General features: G+C 41.7%; 1 protein-coding gene and 1 long non-coding RNA gene across 9 annotated transcripts in view; one reads left to right on the top strand and one right to left on the bottom strand.

The window, feature by feature from the left end:
* The window catches only part of LOC142829132 (uncharacterized), a 217553-nt gene that overhangs the window by 13700 nt on the left and 185868 nt on the right, over positions 1-17985 (top strand). The window lies entirely within an intron of this gene.
* MGA (MAX dimerization protein MGA) overlaps positions 1-17985 on the bottom strand; it is an 89129-nt gene that overhangs the window by 6679 nt on the left and 64465 nt on the right. For all 8 annotated transcript variants that reach the window (XM_075927161.1, XM_075927162.1, XM_075927163.1 and 5 more), the window contains 6 exons: positions 16152-16276; positions 14411-14462; positions 6024-6206; positions 3553-3664; positions 1333-1566; positions 365-544 (listed from right to left, as the gene is read on the bottom strand). In XM_075927161.1, the coding sequence (XP_075783276.1) occupies positions 365-544; positions 1333-1566; positions 3553-3664; positions 6024-6206; positions 14411-14462; positions 16152-16276 (886 nt within the window). The remainder of the gene's footprint in view (positions 1-364; positions 545-1332; positions 1567-3552; positions 3665-6023; positions 6207-14410; positions 14463-16151; positions 16277-17985) is intronic.

Raw genomic sequence — 17985 nt, 5'->3', positions numbered from 1 at the left:
ATTTCTTACAGGGAAAATTGTATTTTATAAACTGAAGTGCATAAATGAACAGAGGGATAGATTCAATAACAATTTTTAAATGGGCTTAAATTGCAACAAGGGAGGTTTAGATTGGACATTAGGAAATATTCCTTACTGTCAGGCTTGTTAAGCACTGAAATAAATTGCCTAGGGAGGTTGTGGAATCTCCATCACTGGAGATATTTAAGAGCAGGTTGGATAGACATCTATCAGGGATGATCTAGCTATATGGTGCTTGGTCCTGCCGTGAGGGCAGGGGACTGGACTTGATGACTTTTCGAGGTCCCTTCCAGTTTTAGTATTCTATGATTCTTCCAGTAAACCTGCTCTCATGTGAGCTTACCTGGCTGTGTTGTAACTGTGTTGCTAGCAACTTGAGGCTTTAGCTCAGCTTGCAGGAGTGTGGAAGGAACAGTGGCTACCTGTCCTGGCATCAGGGGACTCTTCAGTGTAAGCACCTGCCCTTGTGGAGTCATCACTAGGCTGGCAGTAGTTAACGTAACAGGAGAGGATGTGGTTTCCACTGCATAAAAATACAAATAAAAACCCCACACTGAAAGTGATATTTCTGACACTGCATGCTTTAGAGCCTTTAACCAATAGATACTTACTAGCTGACAACAGCTCTCTTTTGAGTGAATATCAATATTAGTGTCCTCAGCCCACTTTGCTAATTAGAACAGTTTTCTCAGCTAAAATCGGATAGCAACTGGAAAGCTCGGTTTATCTTAATTTCCCCACGTAGAAACCTCTGACCCCACTTATCCAATCACAGAGGAAATTAATGTGATTTCTGTAAATTTCTAGACTTTCTTAAACTCTACCTTAAAATGTAAAACATACATAACCCTAATATACAGAAACATTCTTGCTTTGATTCTTTACCTTGACTGTGTCTGAAATTAATACATTTATAGCAAAATGGCTATACAAAGCAGGCAGCTACTCCCTTCCCCAACCAAGATATCCAAGAAGCCCCCCTAAGTAAGTGCCACTCAGAGCTCTCATTTCTTCCTATGCCCTAACTTCCTTCTTCAGCCACGAGCCCCCTTTCACATTCAATCTCTTGCTGCTGCTGCGCGAACCAGAAGGGGCAGTGCTGGTCTGAAACTGCCCCAGCAGTGTCCAATGCAGATGGCCCTGAGACTGCCAGAGCTGCTCAGTTGGACCCTAGACCAGTCACACAAGCCACTATAGAAATCATGAAGGTCACAGAAAGTCACAAAATCCATGACAGACTCACAGCCTTACCAATGATATTTCCCGCCCCCCCCCACCCCGTGTGATAAGATCAAACATATCCCAACCTACCGGCAGCCTGGCCTCCTTTCCTCGCGAGTATTAATGGCTTCCCTCGCCTATTTGTCACAATCATTTGTCCCAACTCTTTGGAAGAAGTGGAGGATCCTTCTTGCTGTCTGCTGGGCTTCATGGACACAACAGTCTCCTCTGGTTCAACTTGTTTCCTCTTCTTTTGTGCTTCTACCGCTTTCTGTTTGGCATAAATGTATTCTAACTTCTTCAGAACCACTTCTTCTGTCTTACCTACAAAAAAATTAACAGAGGGAGAGGGAGAGGGAGAGGGAGAGGGAGAGTCAAAATGTCCTTGGATTCTAATTGCTTCCAGGACTAAGAGTTGGAATGGAACCATACAGAACCAGCAGGTTTACCCCAATGCAATTTATTTTTTTGGTAGTTCACTCCCTTTACTCTCCAAAGAACAATCTACAGCGCATCACAGAAATAGGAAAATATATCTACTTTTACTCTCTTCAAGGGGAAAAGATAGATCTTAAAATTGGTCTTCAGCCTGTCTGCAGCTTTAATACACAGAATTCAGACCTAATAACCAATGGCTCAGGGATGTCTCTCTCCCCGCTGGACAGGTTGCCAGTTGAGAAGTTTCACTGCTACGATAAATACTGTGTTGTCCTTATCTACAACTACACTGACAGCTGGGGATAAGAACATTATTTATTTAGCTATGAATGGAGATCCTTCATCTTACCCAAAGTTGTTCAGACTTGTAGATCTTACTATTCAAAGAAAGGAAATTTTAGAGTAAGCTTAATAGTTCTTAGAACAATAAGATCCACAGACTATACAATGGAATTTTATCAACTGTCTGTAGGCACGTTGAGAATTTATTTAGCAATTTAGTTATATGATCAAAACTCATAACTATACACAGGACAACAAAGTGGGTGAAGTAATATCTTCTACTGGACATTCTCTATTGATGAGAACCACAAGCTTTGGAGCCCCAGAGAGCAGACCAACACAACTATAACCACACTACATATAACTGTGCACAGGCTGTCCCTCAAGTGACAGAGGTACTACGGAGTCAATACTATCATTTCAACTACAGCAAAAGAGGAAGCTTACCTATCAGCTCTGAAGCATATTATAAAAAGTCAGGCTATCTTGCAGATTTTTTAGGAACAGTAGGTCTCTACCCACATATTGCATTTATGGAGTGTGATCAGAGTTTACTAAAACGGCAATTTTTTTGCCTCATATGGCTCAAGTATAAACCACCATATCCACCTAGACATGTAAGACTATGAAAAACACTCTCTCCTTCCTGCTTACAGCCAATTGATTACAAATATTGGGCCTGAATGCTTTACTGTTTTAGATTTGTCTAGATACATTTTTTGTGTTAAGAGAGAAGGACTTTAGTCCTATCAGCCATAACTTACAAAATATGAAGTTGGCTTTACATACCTACGATGACTATTGGAATCATACCAAGAACTAATTTATCAACATGGAATGTGCAGTACTTGTGTTCTCAGGACAGTACTAATTCCATACTCCATCTGGCTGATGCAGTTATCATCATAAAAGCCACTTGATAGACAGAAAGTATAGGGACAGACCCTTTGGAAGGCTGAAAGGATGCCATGAAAGGCATCAGCACCAGACTAATGTCCAAAGATCAAACCCTGTTTGGCTATTGAGGATATACAAGAAAGACTCTTTGGACAAAACTCTGTTTCTGAAGGCAGTGAAATATTCTTCCCTTTGGATAGCTCCATGTACTGACACTAGGATCCTAATGGTCTGCAGCAGGAAGGTATGTCCACATTTCCTTTACCTGTGGAGCTGAAACAAAAGTAGTATGTCTCCTTAACAGGAGAGTTGTCTCCCTAAGCTAGTGGCTGACCGGTCTAAATGCTGTCCTCAAAGCTGCACGTGAGCTGAAGATCCACTGTAGAACCTGTGGCCCTTACTGCTTGAAGAAATAAATACTTTTCTGTGTTTATGACAATGTACTTTATACTATCACAAATACACCCCATCCCAAAAATCAGTCTTCTTTTCTTACAATCTGTGGACCAGATTCTCAAAGGTATTTAATGAAAGTTAGGTCCCTAAGTATCTTTGAGGAGCTAATACTAAATCTTTTATCTGCACATTCTACCACTTATGTACCTATCCCCTAAGTGACACCCTAGTCCTTCCCAGCCCTGTAAGTTCTTTCTTTCACTCCTCTAACCACTATGTCCCCTAAAACCACCTCACCTGAAAGTGTGGATACTTTACGAATCAGACTGTCTTGTTTGCGAGTCAGTAAGTTCTTCTGCCCAATCAGTTTATCTGCCTGATCAGTCAGCCCCTGGATCTCTTCATAGGCCTAGAAGCATGTCAGAAACACCAGGTTAGAGACCAAGCTAACGCATACAACACAGAAATAAAAGTAGCTCTCCTTTCCCAGTCAAAAAAAGGCATTTTAAAAGTCTCTCTACGGACATTTTCCATCTTTACTTTAAGAAATCAGGAGACAGAAAAGGAAGTTCAGTGACCATGTTGTATTGTTTCTCTGAATGCAACTGAAAGGGACCATTGCAATAATTTATTCTGACCTTTTGTACAACAAAAGCCACAGAACTTCCCCAAAATAACTCCTACATCATATATTTCAGAAAAACACCCAATCTTGATTTAAAAATTCTCAGTGATGGAGAATACATCATGATCCTTGGTAAATTGTTGTTGGTAAATAGTTGTTAATTATTCTTGCTGTTAAAAAGCAGGGTTGTGTAAGTATAATTGATTAATCGATAAGCTATGCTATCGACTTTACACATTTAAATGCAAAGATGCAGTAGGGGACCTACCGCTGCTGCAGCTCTGCATTTAAAACATACCACAAGCCAGGTAACCAGATAGCCCAGCTCAGTCCTGGCTTGCACAGGTCTAGGGCCAAACCACACTGTCTCTCTGCATTTAAAACATAGTAGGAGCCAGGCGAGCAGGCAGCCTGGCACAGTCCCAACTCACGCCAGTCCAGGACCAAACTATGTTGCAACTCTGCATTTAAAATTTAATAGGAGGTAGGTGGGCAAGGCAGACGAGCTCCTACTTTTTAAATGCAGAGTCGCAGTGGGGTTAGATCCCAGACCCAGCGCGACGCAGGACTGAGCCCTTTAGCGGCCTTCCCTTATCGACTAATTGTATAGTCGATAAAAATTCTATTGACTACACCATTAGCAAACTACCCACTTCTTAATATCCCTATTAGAAAGTTATATTGTTTTTCCAGTGTGATTTTGTCTTGCTTAACTTTCCAGTCATTGGATCATATTATCCTTTTCTCTCCAAGATTAAGAATTATGCAGGCATGTAACACTATACTCAAGTCCCCACTCAACCTTTTCTTTATTAAACTAAATAGATTAATCTTCTTCAGTCTACCATTATAAAGCACCTTTTCTAACCATTTTGACTTTAATCATTTCCATGGTTCCTCTCTGAATCCCATCCAATTTATCAGCATCCTTCTAGAACTGTGGACACGAGAATTGGACAATACTCCAGCAGCACTTTCACTTATGCTAAATACAGAGATAAAATAACTTCACTATCCTACTTCATATTTTCTGTTTATATATCCAAGCTCTATTGGCCATAGTGTCACACTGGAAACTCATGTTCAGAGATTATCCACCACTTCTAAAACGTTTTCAGTTACTACTCCCCAGAATAGAGTTCCCCATCCCGTAAGTATGGCCTGAATTCTTTGCTACTAGAAGTATACATTTACATTTAACCATATCAAACTGCATATTGTTTGTTTGCATCCAGTTTGCCAAGCAATCCGTATCACACTGTCTCAGTGGCATGTCCTTTTCATTATTTACCACTGCTCCAATTTTTTTCTTACCTGCAATCTTCATCACTGATTATTTTGTTTTCTTCCAGGTCTTTAATAAAAATGTCAAGAACCAATCCCTGCAGAACCCCACTAGAAACAATGATTTGATGATAAGTCCCTACTTACAATTACATTTTAAGTCCTATCAGTTAGCCATCTTTTAATTCATTTAATGTGTGCCATGTTAATTTGACATCTAATTTTTTCAAACTGCCATGTAATACCAAATCAAATGCATTACAGAAGATCTACGTATATTACATCAACGCTTTTACCTTTACCAATCAAACTTGTAACTTCATCAAAAAGATATCTAGTTTGACAGAATCTGTTTTTCATAAACGTACGTCTAACAGGTAATTGACAAAGCCCAAGGAATGTAATATACAGATAAATGTAATTATTTATGGCTTTGATTACGTGCTGGTTGTTTCCTTTCATTTACAGTTTTCTATCTAAATCCTATGTTGAAATAAAATATTTCACAAAGAACTTTATTTTCTTACCTTAGGGAGATTTGTCTTCAATGTATATTATTCTAACTGCCTAGCTGTCCAATTTAAACTTGCCAAGGCAATTACTTTCGAGCGTTAAATTCGCAAAGAAGCCGTAGAAGATAGGGGAGCGCATCCCATTAAACCCTAAAGTTTATCTCTGGAGTGAATTCATTTCTCCTCAAATTACTTTATTGTGAAACGATTGCATAGAGGAGAAAAGCATTTCTGCACTCACATCTAAAATATTTCTCATATCATTACAATGTTTTTCAGACCTGATGCCAGTTTGCCCCACATTAAAGGAATTTTTCTCCATATGATTTGAGCTGTAAAATACCTACTTGTTTTAGGATGTAGCACTTGGAGACCTTGGGGAGGCTATGCAGTCCTAGTGCTCTTTTTAGCTTTTCAAAAAGATCTCTCATTTCATTGCGACGTCGGCGTTCATTTGCTGTATGTGTTTGGCGGTAATGAGCAAAAGCCTCTGCCTCATTCTTCTGCTTTCTGCTCCAGAATTGGGGTTTCTATTGGAAAAGAAGCCATGTGTTAATTTCAAATAAAGAACTAACAGAGTGGAAAATGTCAGTCTGACTTACACAGTCATTAAGACACATTTCTGTGTTAGTCATAACATTCCCTGATACAACTCCGTTTATCTTCATGAAAAAGATTTCTAAAAGCACAAAAACACTACAGGATGTAGAGAATATAATGAAAGGAGGCCAGAATGTCAGAGACATCACTTGAAGATGAAAATCCAGCAACCATTTCCACTCAAAGGCATTCAGAAGAGAACAGCTTTTCATATATGGATACACTACAAGATGTATCTGGCCTGGGGTAGAGCAGGGCTATGCCGGTTGCCTGAAGGCTTCTCCCAACGGCCGAACCAAGGGAGTGGTGCAGGAGACCACATAAGCTCAATCAGTGGTTGCTCCCTGGGGGCAGCCCAAGGGCAGCATGGGGCTGCTCTCCAAAGCTGGGATGCTTGCTGTACCCTCTGGTCATTTGTGAGTTTATCTGTTCCCCGTGTTTGCTACCCCCCCGTAGTCATTCATAACTGCTCCTGAAATCACACAATTCCCTTTCCTTTTGGTAAGAATCACAGTCTAGGTGCATCCCACTGTCTTTGCACAACCAAACCCTGACTTTGCTTTATTTATGATAAGGGGAAGCTGCTGTAGAAGCTATTTTATGTTTAGCTAGAAACCATTTTGTATATCAGAAACCATTTCAGCTTTTCTCTCAAGCACGTAGACCAGAGTGAACTTTCTGTCACCCCGTGAGAAGAGGCCTGCAGGATGGGCTATTGGTATGTGTTAATTGGGCTGGTTGGGACAGGAGATGTACTCCCTCGTACCTGTCCGCCATCTTGTTGATAAGGCTTTGTTTTTCCAAATTTAATTGAGGATTTCCGTAATTGGATGCCCTGACGTCAGACTGTTTGGCTAAGGGTATAAAGATACTAGGATTGATTGTATTAGCAGCTTTACTGGGCCCGACTTTGCTGGGACCACGTTTGGCTCACTTTGCTTTACTGATCAATAAAGCAAATCAATTGTTAGCCGCCTAAACAGAGAGGAGCGTGTTTTTGCTTCGACACTGCCTACCAAATTTGGTCATAGCTCTTACTGCTTTGGAGGCATTCTTGAACAAACGGATTCACAGGCAAAAGGACAGACAGATGCACAAACTCTCTAAACCGTATAATACGTTGTATATCTTCACAGACATTTTGAAATACAAAGCTTGACTTATAATAAACAGTAAATTTGTTTGAACATGGAAGAATGGGGACAAGAAGGCACTTTAGAAAGGACTGTGTGTGCAAAGGGGAAGGGTAATAATAAGCAAATTAAATGTAAGAAAAAGGAGGTTACTCACCTTCCTGTAACTGATGTTCTTTGAGATGAGTGTCCCTGGGGGTGCTCGACATGAAGTGTTGAGCGCTCAGAGCTTCCCGACGGATCTCTCTCTCAGCAATGTATCAGGGGCCGCGCATGCACAATCCTCCCTCAGTACTATAACGCATGCACAGCTCCCCTCCCTTCAGTTACTTCTCTATCTGGAACCCGGCAAATAATGTATTATAGATGTTATTATAAGGGCGTTCCTCAGTAGAGGGGAAGAAGGGAGGGTAGTGGAGCTCCTCATATGGAGCACCCCCAGGGACGCTCATTTTGAAGAACATCAGTTACAGGAAGGCGAGTAACCTCCTTTTCTTCATCGAGAAGCGTCCCTAGGGGTGCTCCATATGAGGTGACTTCAAGCAATATTTTCTTATGGAGGCAGGGACTTCGGATCAGGTCAATATGCCGTCTGTAGTACAGCTTTTGCTAGTTTGTATGCTGAAGGAGTCGTGAGGTGAGTGCATAATGTTTGCAAACGTGTTTTCTGATGACCACATGGCTGCTGCGCATGTGTCATGTAGTGGGATTTTCCTTAGGTAAGCCACGGATGCAGCAACTGCCCTTGTGGAGTATGTCCGAATCGGAACTGGCAGAGGTAGGTCATTTAGGGAATGACAGGTAGCAATGCAATCTGGGATACAATGTGACAACCTCTGTGATGACATTTGTTTTCCCTTGCTATGATCTGCAATGGAGACGAAAAGACGAGGAGAGAATCTGAAAGATTTTGTTCTGTTGATGTAAAAGGAGAGAGCCCTTCTGACATCTAGGGTGTGTATCTGAACTTCAAAAGCATTAGCGTGGGGGTTTGGAAAGAATACTGGTAAGTATATTGTCTGATTCAGATGGAAAGGGGAGCGCACCTTGGGGAGGAATTTTGGGTGCGGTCACATCATGACCTTGTCCTTAAAAAAAATATGGTGAAAGGTGGTTCTGCCATCAGGGCAGCCAACTCGCTCACTCTGCGGACTGATGTTATTGCTACCAAAAATGCCGTCTTTAAGGATAAATGGCGTAGGGAACATGTTGTCATGGGTTCAAATGGCGGTTTTGTGAGGGCGGTTTTGTTAGCACCAAGTGTAAGTCCCAAGGCTCTTGAGGGGGTGTGACTTCTGGGTACAGAGCCTGAAGACCTTTCAAAAATCGCTTAGTTACTGGGTGTGCAAAGACTGTGGTGTCTTCCACTGTTGTGTGAAAGGTTGCAATGGCTGCTAGGTGGACCCTGATTGAACTGAGGGAGAGATGTGATTGTCTGAGGTGTAACGTATTCCAGTATATCAGGAAGTGGAGCGTCTTGAGGTCGTATGTTACGAGAGGTTGCCCAGAAAACAAATCGAGTCCATTTGCTCATGTATGTTTTTCTTGTTGCAGGTACTCTGCTCTGTAAGAGGACATCACATACTTGTTGAGAGCACTGCAGTTCTATGCCCGTGAACCATCTAGGTACCACGCCTTGAGATGGAGTGTGCAAAACTGGGTGAGTATACATGATCCCTGGCTTATAAAGAATGTTGGGATCGTTTGGAAGCATGACTGGTTGATGTATTGCTAGCCTGAGAACAAGGGGAAACCATGGCTATCAGGGCCAGCAGGGTACAATGAGGATAACTTTGGCGTTCAGAATCTTTATGAGGACTCTATTGAGGAGAGGAAATAGGGTAAAAGCATAATGTAGGAGTACATTCCAGGTTATAACTAGAGCATCTCTGGAGGACTCTTTCCCCATGCCCGCCCTGGAGCAATAACTTTGGAATTTTTTCTTTATTGAAGTGGCAAATAGATCTATATCTGGGAAACCCCATCGGTTGACTATGTCACTAAGGAGCGTATAGTCGAGTTCCCATTCGTGCTCTTGTGGCAGAGCTCTGCTGAGGACATCGGCCGTTGAACTGAGGGCCCCAGGAAAAGTGGAATTGGTGTCTAGCCCGAGACATTCACATATCCGCTTCCCAAGTGCTATAGTTTCCAGGCATAGGGTGTGTGACCGCGAACCGCTTTGCCTGTTTATATAGAACATGCACGCGGTGTTCTCTGTATATGTTTTTACATGTATCCTCGTGACATTGGGTAACAGTTGTTGGCATGCCAGGTGAACTGCCCTGAGTTCGAGGGCATTGATGTGGAGCATGAGGTCTGTTGGAGACTACAGGCCGTGTGCTGTGCGGCCTTCTGTATGGGCACCCCAACCCGTAAGGGATGCGTCTGTAGTGACAACTACAGAGGGTTCCAGAGTTCGAAAGGGAATGCCTATGCACAGGTTGCATGATTTTGTCCACCAGTGTAGGGATGCTTTCACTGGGTGTGGTAGTGTAATCATTTTGTTCATATGATGGATGTGCGGCTTGTACTTGCTTCGAAGCCAACCCTGGAAGCATCTCATAAAGAGACGTGCATTTGGGACCACAGGATTGCATGATGCCATGTGACCTAATGGTTGAAGGCAGTCGTAAACCCTTACTACTGGCATATCTTGAAGGGATTTTGCCAGTTGACTGATGCGAGTGAATCTGTCTGTCGGTGAAGAGGCTCTGGCTGTGAACGAACTGAGTTGAGCGCCAATGAATTGGATTGTTTGGGTTGGCATAAGTGTTGATTTGCCATAATTTATTAGAAAGCCTAATGAGTGAAGACAAGTTATCGCAGTAATGATATCTTGGTAACAGTCTTGACTGGTCCTTGCTTTGATAAGGCAATCGTCTAAGTATGGGTAAATCGTGATTCTTTACTTTCTGAGGTGAGCAGCGACAGCTGCTAGCATCTTCATGAATACCCTTGGTGCAGTACAGAGTCCAAAGGGGAGTACCGTGTACTGGTAATGTTGGAGACCTAAAGTAAAATGGTGAAAACGTCTATGAGAGGGGCGAATGGATACATGAAAATATGCGTCCTGCAGGTCGAGAGAAGAAAACCAGTCACTAGGCTCCAGAGTTGGGATAATAGTATTTAGAGTGACCATTTTGAATTTTTGTTTCCTTATGTATTTATTTAGTAACCGAAGATCAAGGATCCGTCTCCAACCACCTGTCTTCTTTTCTACAAGAAAATAATGTGAGTAGAATCCGGTTCTGTGGAACTCTTGCAGTACTGTTGCTATACGTCTTACTTCAAGAAGGTGGTCAACTTCTTGTTGTAATATGATTTCGTCCCTGAAGAGGGAGGTTGGGAAGGGGGAGAAGAGAGAAAAGCGATGGTATAAACCTAGGGAGACAGTTTGAGTTACCCACTTATCAGGGGTAATACATACCCAATTTGAAAGGAAAGGTAACAAGCGAAAAAGGAAAGGTTTAGAACGAGTATCAAGCTCTGATGCATGTGGTGTAGTTTTACTTCTCTCGACCGTTGTTTCAAATTTGCTTTCTGGGTTGGGAAGGACTATTGGGGTTATTAGTCTGAGGGCAATGCCTATGCTGCCTGCTGCAACCCCTCTGTTGGTACGGGGCCTGGTCTTGCCTCTGGTACTGGTAAGTGAATTGTTGGTAGTTATGTCTCTGATATGGTTGGTACCTGTATTGTCGGTCTCGTCATAGAGTTTTGGATACTGAGCGACCGCAATATGGCTCTGGACTTTCATCGATTGAAGCAGTTCGTTGGTCTTTGCAGAAAACAGTTTTTCTCCATCGAAGGGAAGGTCTTCTACCGATGGCTGCACTTGGCGGTGGCATCCAAAAACTATGAGGCTCATCTTAGTGAGTGCTGTTGCAGTAGTCCTTGTAGCTGTGTCTATTGCATCACGTGCAGCTTGCAGGGCTATCCGTGATATTATCTGGCCTTCTGAAACAAGAGCCTGAAACTGTGCCTTATTACTATCAGGGATATCTTCAATAAAAGTATTGAATTTTGTATAATTATTGAAATTGTATTTACTTAATAAAGCAGCATAGGTCAGCACTCTCATCTGAATAGTGACTGAGGCATAAACCTTCTTTCCAAAGGTATCCAGGCGTTTCTTGTCCTTTTCAGATGGGGTGAAACGATTTTGTTGTTTGTTCCTCTGCTGTGCAGCATCTACTATGAGGGAGTTGGGGGGGGGGGGGGGAGAGAGTGAGAAAAAAGGAATTGAGAACCACTGGGGAGGACATAATATTTTCTGTCGGCTTTCCTGCATGTTGGGGGGATAGATGCAGGTGTTTGCCATAGTGTTTTAACGGGCTCCAGGATGGCTGGATTAATAGGGAGTGCCATCTTTGTTGCTGTACTGGGCTGAAGGATGATCGTGAGTTCATGTTGAGAAAGCTGATCTTCTTCCATAGATATATTTAAATCGATAGCAACTCTTTTAAATAATTCTTGAAAAGAGGAGAGATCATTGGAGGTATGAGTGACAGGCGGTAACAACGCCTGTTCCATGGTAGAGGCTGCGTTTGAGTGTAATAGAGACGTAGAAGCCAACATAGGAGAGCAATGGCTTTCACTGCCAGTTCCCCTCATAGAGGTGTGGGGTGACAGGTTTAAGGGAGAGCAGGGCTTTGCCATATGCTTGGTTTTACACGGTTTCTTTTTATATTGTTGAGGTGGTTGATTAAACATTTGCCACTGTGGGAGTCAAAGCATAGGTGGTGGCATCCAAAAATAAGAAGCCCAGCGAGCCCATTATGTTCTAAAAAAGTCCTGTTGTTGCTGATAAGCAGACCATATAGAGACCTCCATATATGGCTGAGGTGAAAAAGCAAGTAAGCACTCTTCCTTGTCCTCAGAGAGGGCAGAGGGGAAGTCAAAATAATCAGAGAATGGAGATTGAGGATGTATGTTATCAGTTAAATTATCCGCCTGTGAAGTGGGGGAAATTACCAGGTCTTTTGTGGTCACTGTGACTAATGAGGGGAGTATGCAGGGAGGCTAGCTCTGCTAACTAAACAATTTGCCCCCGCTGTGTAGATAGCTCTGTTCTGAGGTGTTGCCCCTGGTAATGGAAGAGGGGGGTCAGCACCCAGTAGTTGGTCTGGAAGGGGATTCCTCAAAGCTGAGCTAGGAGCGGGAAGTGGGAGGGCAAGCACTGCGATGTCAGACAGCGCGGAATGTGAGGCAGGCACGGGAGACCTGTTGCTTCAGTAAGGGACGTCTTCTTTACATTTTCATTGCCCTTTTTGTACTCGCCCGAGGTGCCTGGTCGGTCAAACGTGCTATTGTCTGATCTTGTCACAATAGGACATGCTAATTTGTAGCTCTCTGTCTTTATGCGCTTTCAGCTTAGCGCAATGGGAGACAAGTTCTTACGGAGCCTGCAGCTTTCAAGCCAAGTGGCTAAAAACCGCAGTTCAAGACTGCAGTGGTTTTCTGTTTCTCTTTTTTTTTTTAAACCTAACTCTAAACAAGTGGAATAACTAACTCTTAACCATAAAACTGTAAAGGTAAGCTAATTCTAAGAACAACGGTTTGAAGAAAGGGATTTGTGAGGAGAAGTCTTTGCAGAGCAGGAGAGTTCCGTCTGAAGCTGGGGGGGTAGAAAGGAACTGAAGAGGGGGGGGCGTGCATGCGTGATAGTACTGAGAGAGGCTTGCGCATGCGCGGCCTCTGATATGTTGCTGAGAGAAAAAACCGTTGGGAAGCTCTGGGGCACTCAACACCTCATGTGGAGCACTCCCAGGGACGCTTCTCGATGAAAAACTAACCACTTCATTCTATGATTACAACTAAATTAAAAACATTTAGAAAAACAGGCTCCAGTTAAGCTAGCTGACACGAAGGCAGATATCTATCATGCTCAAGGCTGGACAAACTGCAGCGAAAACGGTTCACCAGCCCCATACTGCGCATGCGCAAGAACCACACTGTACATGCGCGCACCACCGGTGAACGGGGCACGTGGTTGAAATCTACTCAACATGGGCAAGGAGATTCTATGTTTGTCGAGCCCTAATCATGCTTATGCACAAATTACCCCTCCATGTTGGTAGGTCTGTTGTTTTATTGTTACTCTGACAGGTGCAGTATGTATTCTATTATTTTATCCTCCAAAGCAATTCTATACTCCCTATTAGCCTCTTTAAGTAATAATAAGTTAGTCTAAAATGTTTAGTCATTTTGGAGCAATGGAATGACTCGTTTGGACTTTAATGGCATTTGGATCAAATGGTCTTTGTGAGAACACTTCAATTTTGTCTAAGTGTACACCATTTAAACTAAACTATCATTTTCAGCAATCCAGTTTCCTTTTGGAAAACAGCAATCTTGTTATAAGTCCTACACTCCCTTCCCAGGCACAAAAATGTAGTTCTCAATTTGATACAAAGAATCATAGTGTGAAAGCTGAGATCAGAGATTCTGACCCAGCAGGACAGGGTGATGGGGTGCCCCAGGGAGTTGATAGATGAGCTCATTGATATTTTCAGCACATCAAGGGACAGATTGATGGGATAGTGACAACACATCTCAAGGTGTCACAGTGATCTTGCCAACTACATATCACACAGAACCGGAAGAAACTTCGAGAGGTCATTAAGTCCAGTTCCCTGCACTCATGGAAGGGCCAAGCACTTCTAGACTGTCTCGGACAGGTGCATTTTCACTGTAAGTTGCATGTACTAGGAGCAGAAAATGCAAGACATCTTGAGTTAATACGATGCAATGGCAGTGAAGGCCGTTGTTTCTCACTGTAAAACTTAAGCTCTGATAAAGGCCACTGGAGTCGAAGGCAGTCTCTCTTTTAATATTAATAGACTTTGGAATTTGGCTCCTACCCAGTTTCTAGTATTTAACCATAAATATACAGAAGATGTATTTGTGGCTAATATAACATTTGTTAAGTTCCTCTATGTATGAAAGATGATCTTAAAAACAGAAATGTGATAATAAGAGGAAAAAGAAGAGTAAATACGTACCTTAGTGGTCTTGTCTGCCACCTTTTCATCTGAAGGATTATGATTACGGTGCCTGGAAGAGATAAAAGAAATTTTTCCCACTATTACTCATCTCACGCACTCTGTTCTAATTAACTACATTCCCAACAGTCTTAGAATTATCCAGGTTTAACCTCTGAAATGAATTTTTCTTGCAACTTAATGGAAGTGATAGTCTGCCACCAGTGCTGCACCAAGATTGGGCTCCATCTTGGACACCACAGATTTTAGAACAATCTGTTTCAAAACTAAAATTAGATTGTAGGGCAAAATGACAAGTTTTTACATCTTCGTGTGTCAACAAAGGTAATAAAATCTGTCAGTTTCTGCCAGCAGCAATCTCAGCAAGCATAGGCTACAGGTAGACTATTAAAGAAAAACTATATTTTTGGTGTATTACTACTATCTTATGACACAAAAATAGAGACCCAATTATCTATTAAATATATTCACATATCTTCACTTCTCCATTTTCACTGAAAAATTTTGGCAACATTTAGAGAATGGTAACATCAATATCTGAGGCTGAAACACGAGCTGTACCTCTCAAAAGGAGGAAAGGAAATATTTTGAGGTGTGCAATATCACCATTCTTCAAAGATCTTGCCAAAATATTTCTGCAAAGAGAGGTAATTCAGGATCTGATATTCCTAATGTAGGAAACCAGAAGAAATAAAAGGAAACAGTTGAGGCCACCTTTATACTCCGTAAATTAGCTTTTACTGTATGTGCTTTGCATTTAAATGTAAAAACCACAACAAATAATGGACAAACGAAGGAGGATTTTAAAAGTAAATGAAACAGGTTTGTTCACCAAGGTTTTGGCCTTCCCGTGAAGTCAACAATGTCTTGCTCTGTTCTTTCTGTAGGATTGAAGCCTATGACAACAAACGCCACAGCCTGAAACTAACTGGCAATCCCTTGACTACTGCAATTTATCAACTAGTGAAGGTGTAATCCACACATCTTCTGGATGTGCTTCACTGTCACATGTAGTGGCACTTAGACCACTTCCAGAAAGAGCGAATGAGTGTCCTCTACTGCCGTAGTGGAGAGCCAACTGGCTGTAGACAGAGCCTCATACACTAAGCTCGAGAGGCCCCAGGTTCAGTTTTGCCTGTTGGCATTACAAGCGGGGGCTCATCTGGGGTTTCAGCTGGGTCTCTGAAGCTCAGGACATGCTTCCTTGGCTAGGGGAAGTGTCACCCACATGCCTTCTGGGTGTGGTGTACTCAGACTATTTAGAGAGAAAGAATGAATATACAGCCTTAGCTGAAGCCAGCTGGCTTTTAGCTCAAGTTGTAGAGGCTCATGCAATAAGCTCCAGAGATCCCGAGTTCAGTTCTGCCCATCAGTGTTGCAAAGGCACAGAGGAGCAGCAGAAAAAGTTAAAACTGGATACGTTTCTGCTTATTTTTTGTAATTAATTAGACACATCATTGGACCTGTTAAGGTAAAGTGCTCCCAAGACTGATATTCCGATAGCCATATTGAGTCAAATGAAAATAAACAGAGAGGCCTCAATTCCTCAATCAGATCTGACAAAATGGACCTCAGAATCAGTCAACATGGCATTCCACTGCGCTGGGAGATCCTACTGTAGATTTCAGCCCTTATTTTGTCTTACAACTTCTTAAAGATTCTTGTTTCACCAATTCGTTTTCATTCCAATTTACTGGCAAAACAAACTTTAGTTCTCTTGGGTGGTACAAAAGATGCTTACTTCTGTTCGGAAGGTCGGATATGGGAAGCTGTGGCCTTCAGGCGGGCAATGTTAATCTTCTCGGAAAGCTCTTCCACGGTCTCGATGTCCACAGGCTCATCATTCTCACCATACTCACAGTCATTCTGAAATAGTTAATTTTTTTTAAAAAGGGAACATGAAATCTGTGCTTGCGCTCAGACCAAACATCTTTCACTCCAGACTCAAGATTGTTTCCTAATGTTTCATTGCAATCTATGGCACCAGCTCATCCTTCAGTCCACAGGTAAATATACTAGGCCAGTGATTTATGACAGACTCTTAACCATAAGAATCCCATTCAGGACTCCTCCCCCACTAAATCTTCACATTGGATTGGAGCTATCAGGAATATCTCCTTCTACCATTTATGCTTTCATTATAAATTACACAAAGCCTTTAAGAGGTGGAGTCCTCCAGCTTGAATTTTCAAATGGGCTACAACTACATTATTCTTAGCAATTCTCTGGATTTCTGCCACTAACAATGATCTGATTCCAATTAAAATGACCCCATTAGTTTGAAGATTGTTGTAAATACCAAAAAGATTACTATAAATGGGAGAGATTAGAAACACCATTTGTTTACTTGTGAATTTAGCTGCAGAGTCCAGTTTTAGTTTTATTGATGGTCTACTACTGTTTATCTCTCTCATGCTACTAGCATGTTATCACCAATCTTGTACACTGCTGAAGAAGCAGCTTATGCCCATGATCTTCTCCATGCTAGGTAAAATGTTTAACCAGTGACAGAGGCAGTAAAAATGAAGCTGAATTGTCACTAAGCAGGAACATTAAGAAAATAAACAGGGTAGAAACATGGGTAGACTCCCACTATGTTTGGTAGTTGCTCCTGGATGTACTTGAAGACCCTCCAAAATAAATATTAACATAGAGAAGAAAAAAATATAGTACAATACACACACACACACACACACACACACACACACACACACACACACACACACTTAAAATGTACTTTGTTAGAAAACTCAATTTTTAAAAAAAAATCTATTGAAAAATTCAAATGGACAGAATCCCCTTAAAATGCGCAATAAAGGGCACAGAAATCTGGTGCTTTCAGACACAGAGAAGTTCACTACAGAAGGACTGTGGAAGTAAATGCTGCAGGGTCACCCTTCTCTCTCCAAGAAGAGACTGCTCACAATATTGGTAAAAATTCTAAAAGGACCTAAGTGTCTAAGTTGTTTAAAAGTCCGATTGAAAAATCAATTAGGTGCCCCTGAAAATGTTTTCCTACAGTTGTTTATTAAAGACAATTCCTATAGATAATGCAATTTTAAAAAAATACTCCCATAAATATGATCATTTCCAAATTCCCTCAGTGACCAAAAAATACCCAAGACCACTAGTGTACTGCAGGGATGAAAGTCTTTAGCCCAATGCTTACAGGGCTGAAAGAGTGAAGTAAGACAGGGCAGCCATGGAATTAGTGGCATACATAAAAAAAACAAACTCAAACAATTTGCAAAACAGTATTTATTTTTTGTATTTATGATCAATAGTCTATTTATATTATAATGTTCTATCCTTTATTTAGATAAACTATTTTCAGGCCTTCATTTTCTAAACTGTATTTCACTGAAATACCCTAAACTATCCTTATCTCACTCTCTCTTCCTGCTCTTCTGTTCTGTCTCTTCCCTTCTGTCTGTCCTTTCCTTCTTTATGCTGAGCTGCTTCCTCTCTTCTGTGAATTGTATACTAATCTGAAACCAATGCAGAAATTTAATCACAAAAAATAGCAATGCATAGATGGAGTAAAAGTAATGTGTACTTATCACATCAGAAAAGTG

This window comes from Pelodiscus sinensis, chromosome 4 (genome assembly GCF_049634645.1).
Source record: "Pelodiscus sinensis isolate JC-2024 chromosome 4, ASM4963464v1, whole genome shotgun sequence".
NCBI lineage: Eukaryota > Metazoa > Chordata > Testudines > Trionychidae > Pelodiscus > Pelodiscus sinensis.
The sequence above is the reverse complement of the archived record's forward strand: the minus strand, read 5'-3'. Positions and strand labels throughout refer to the sequence as shown.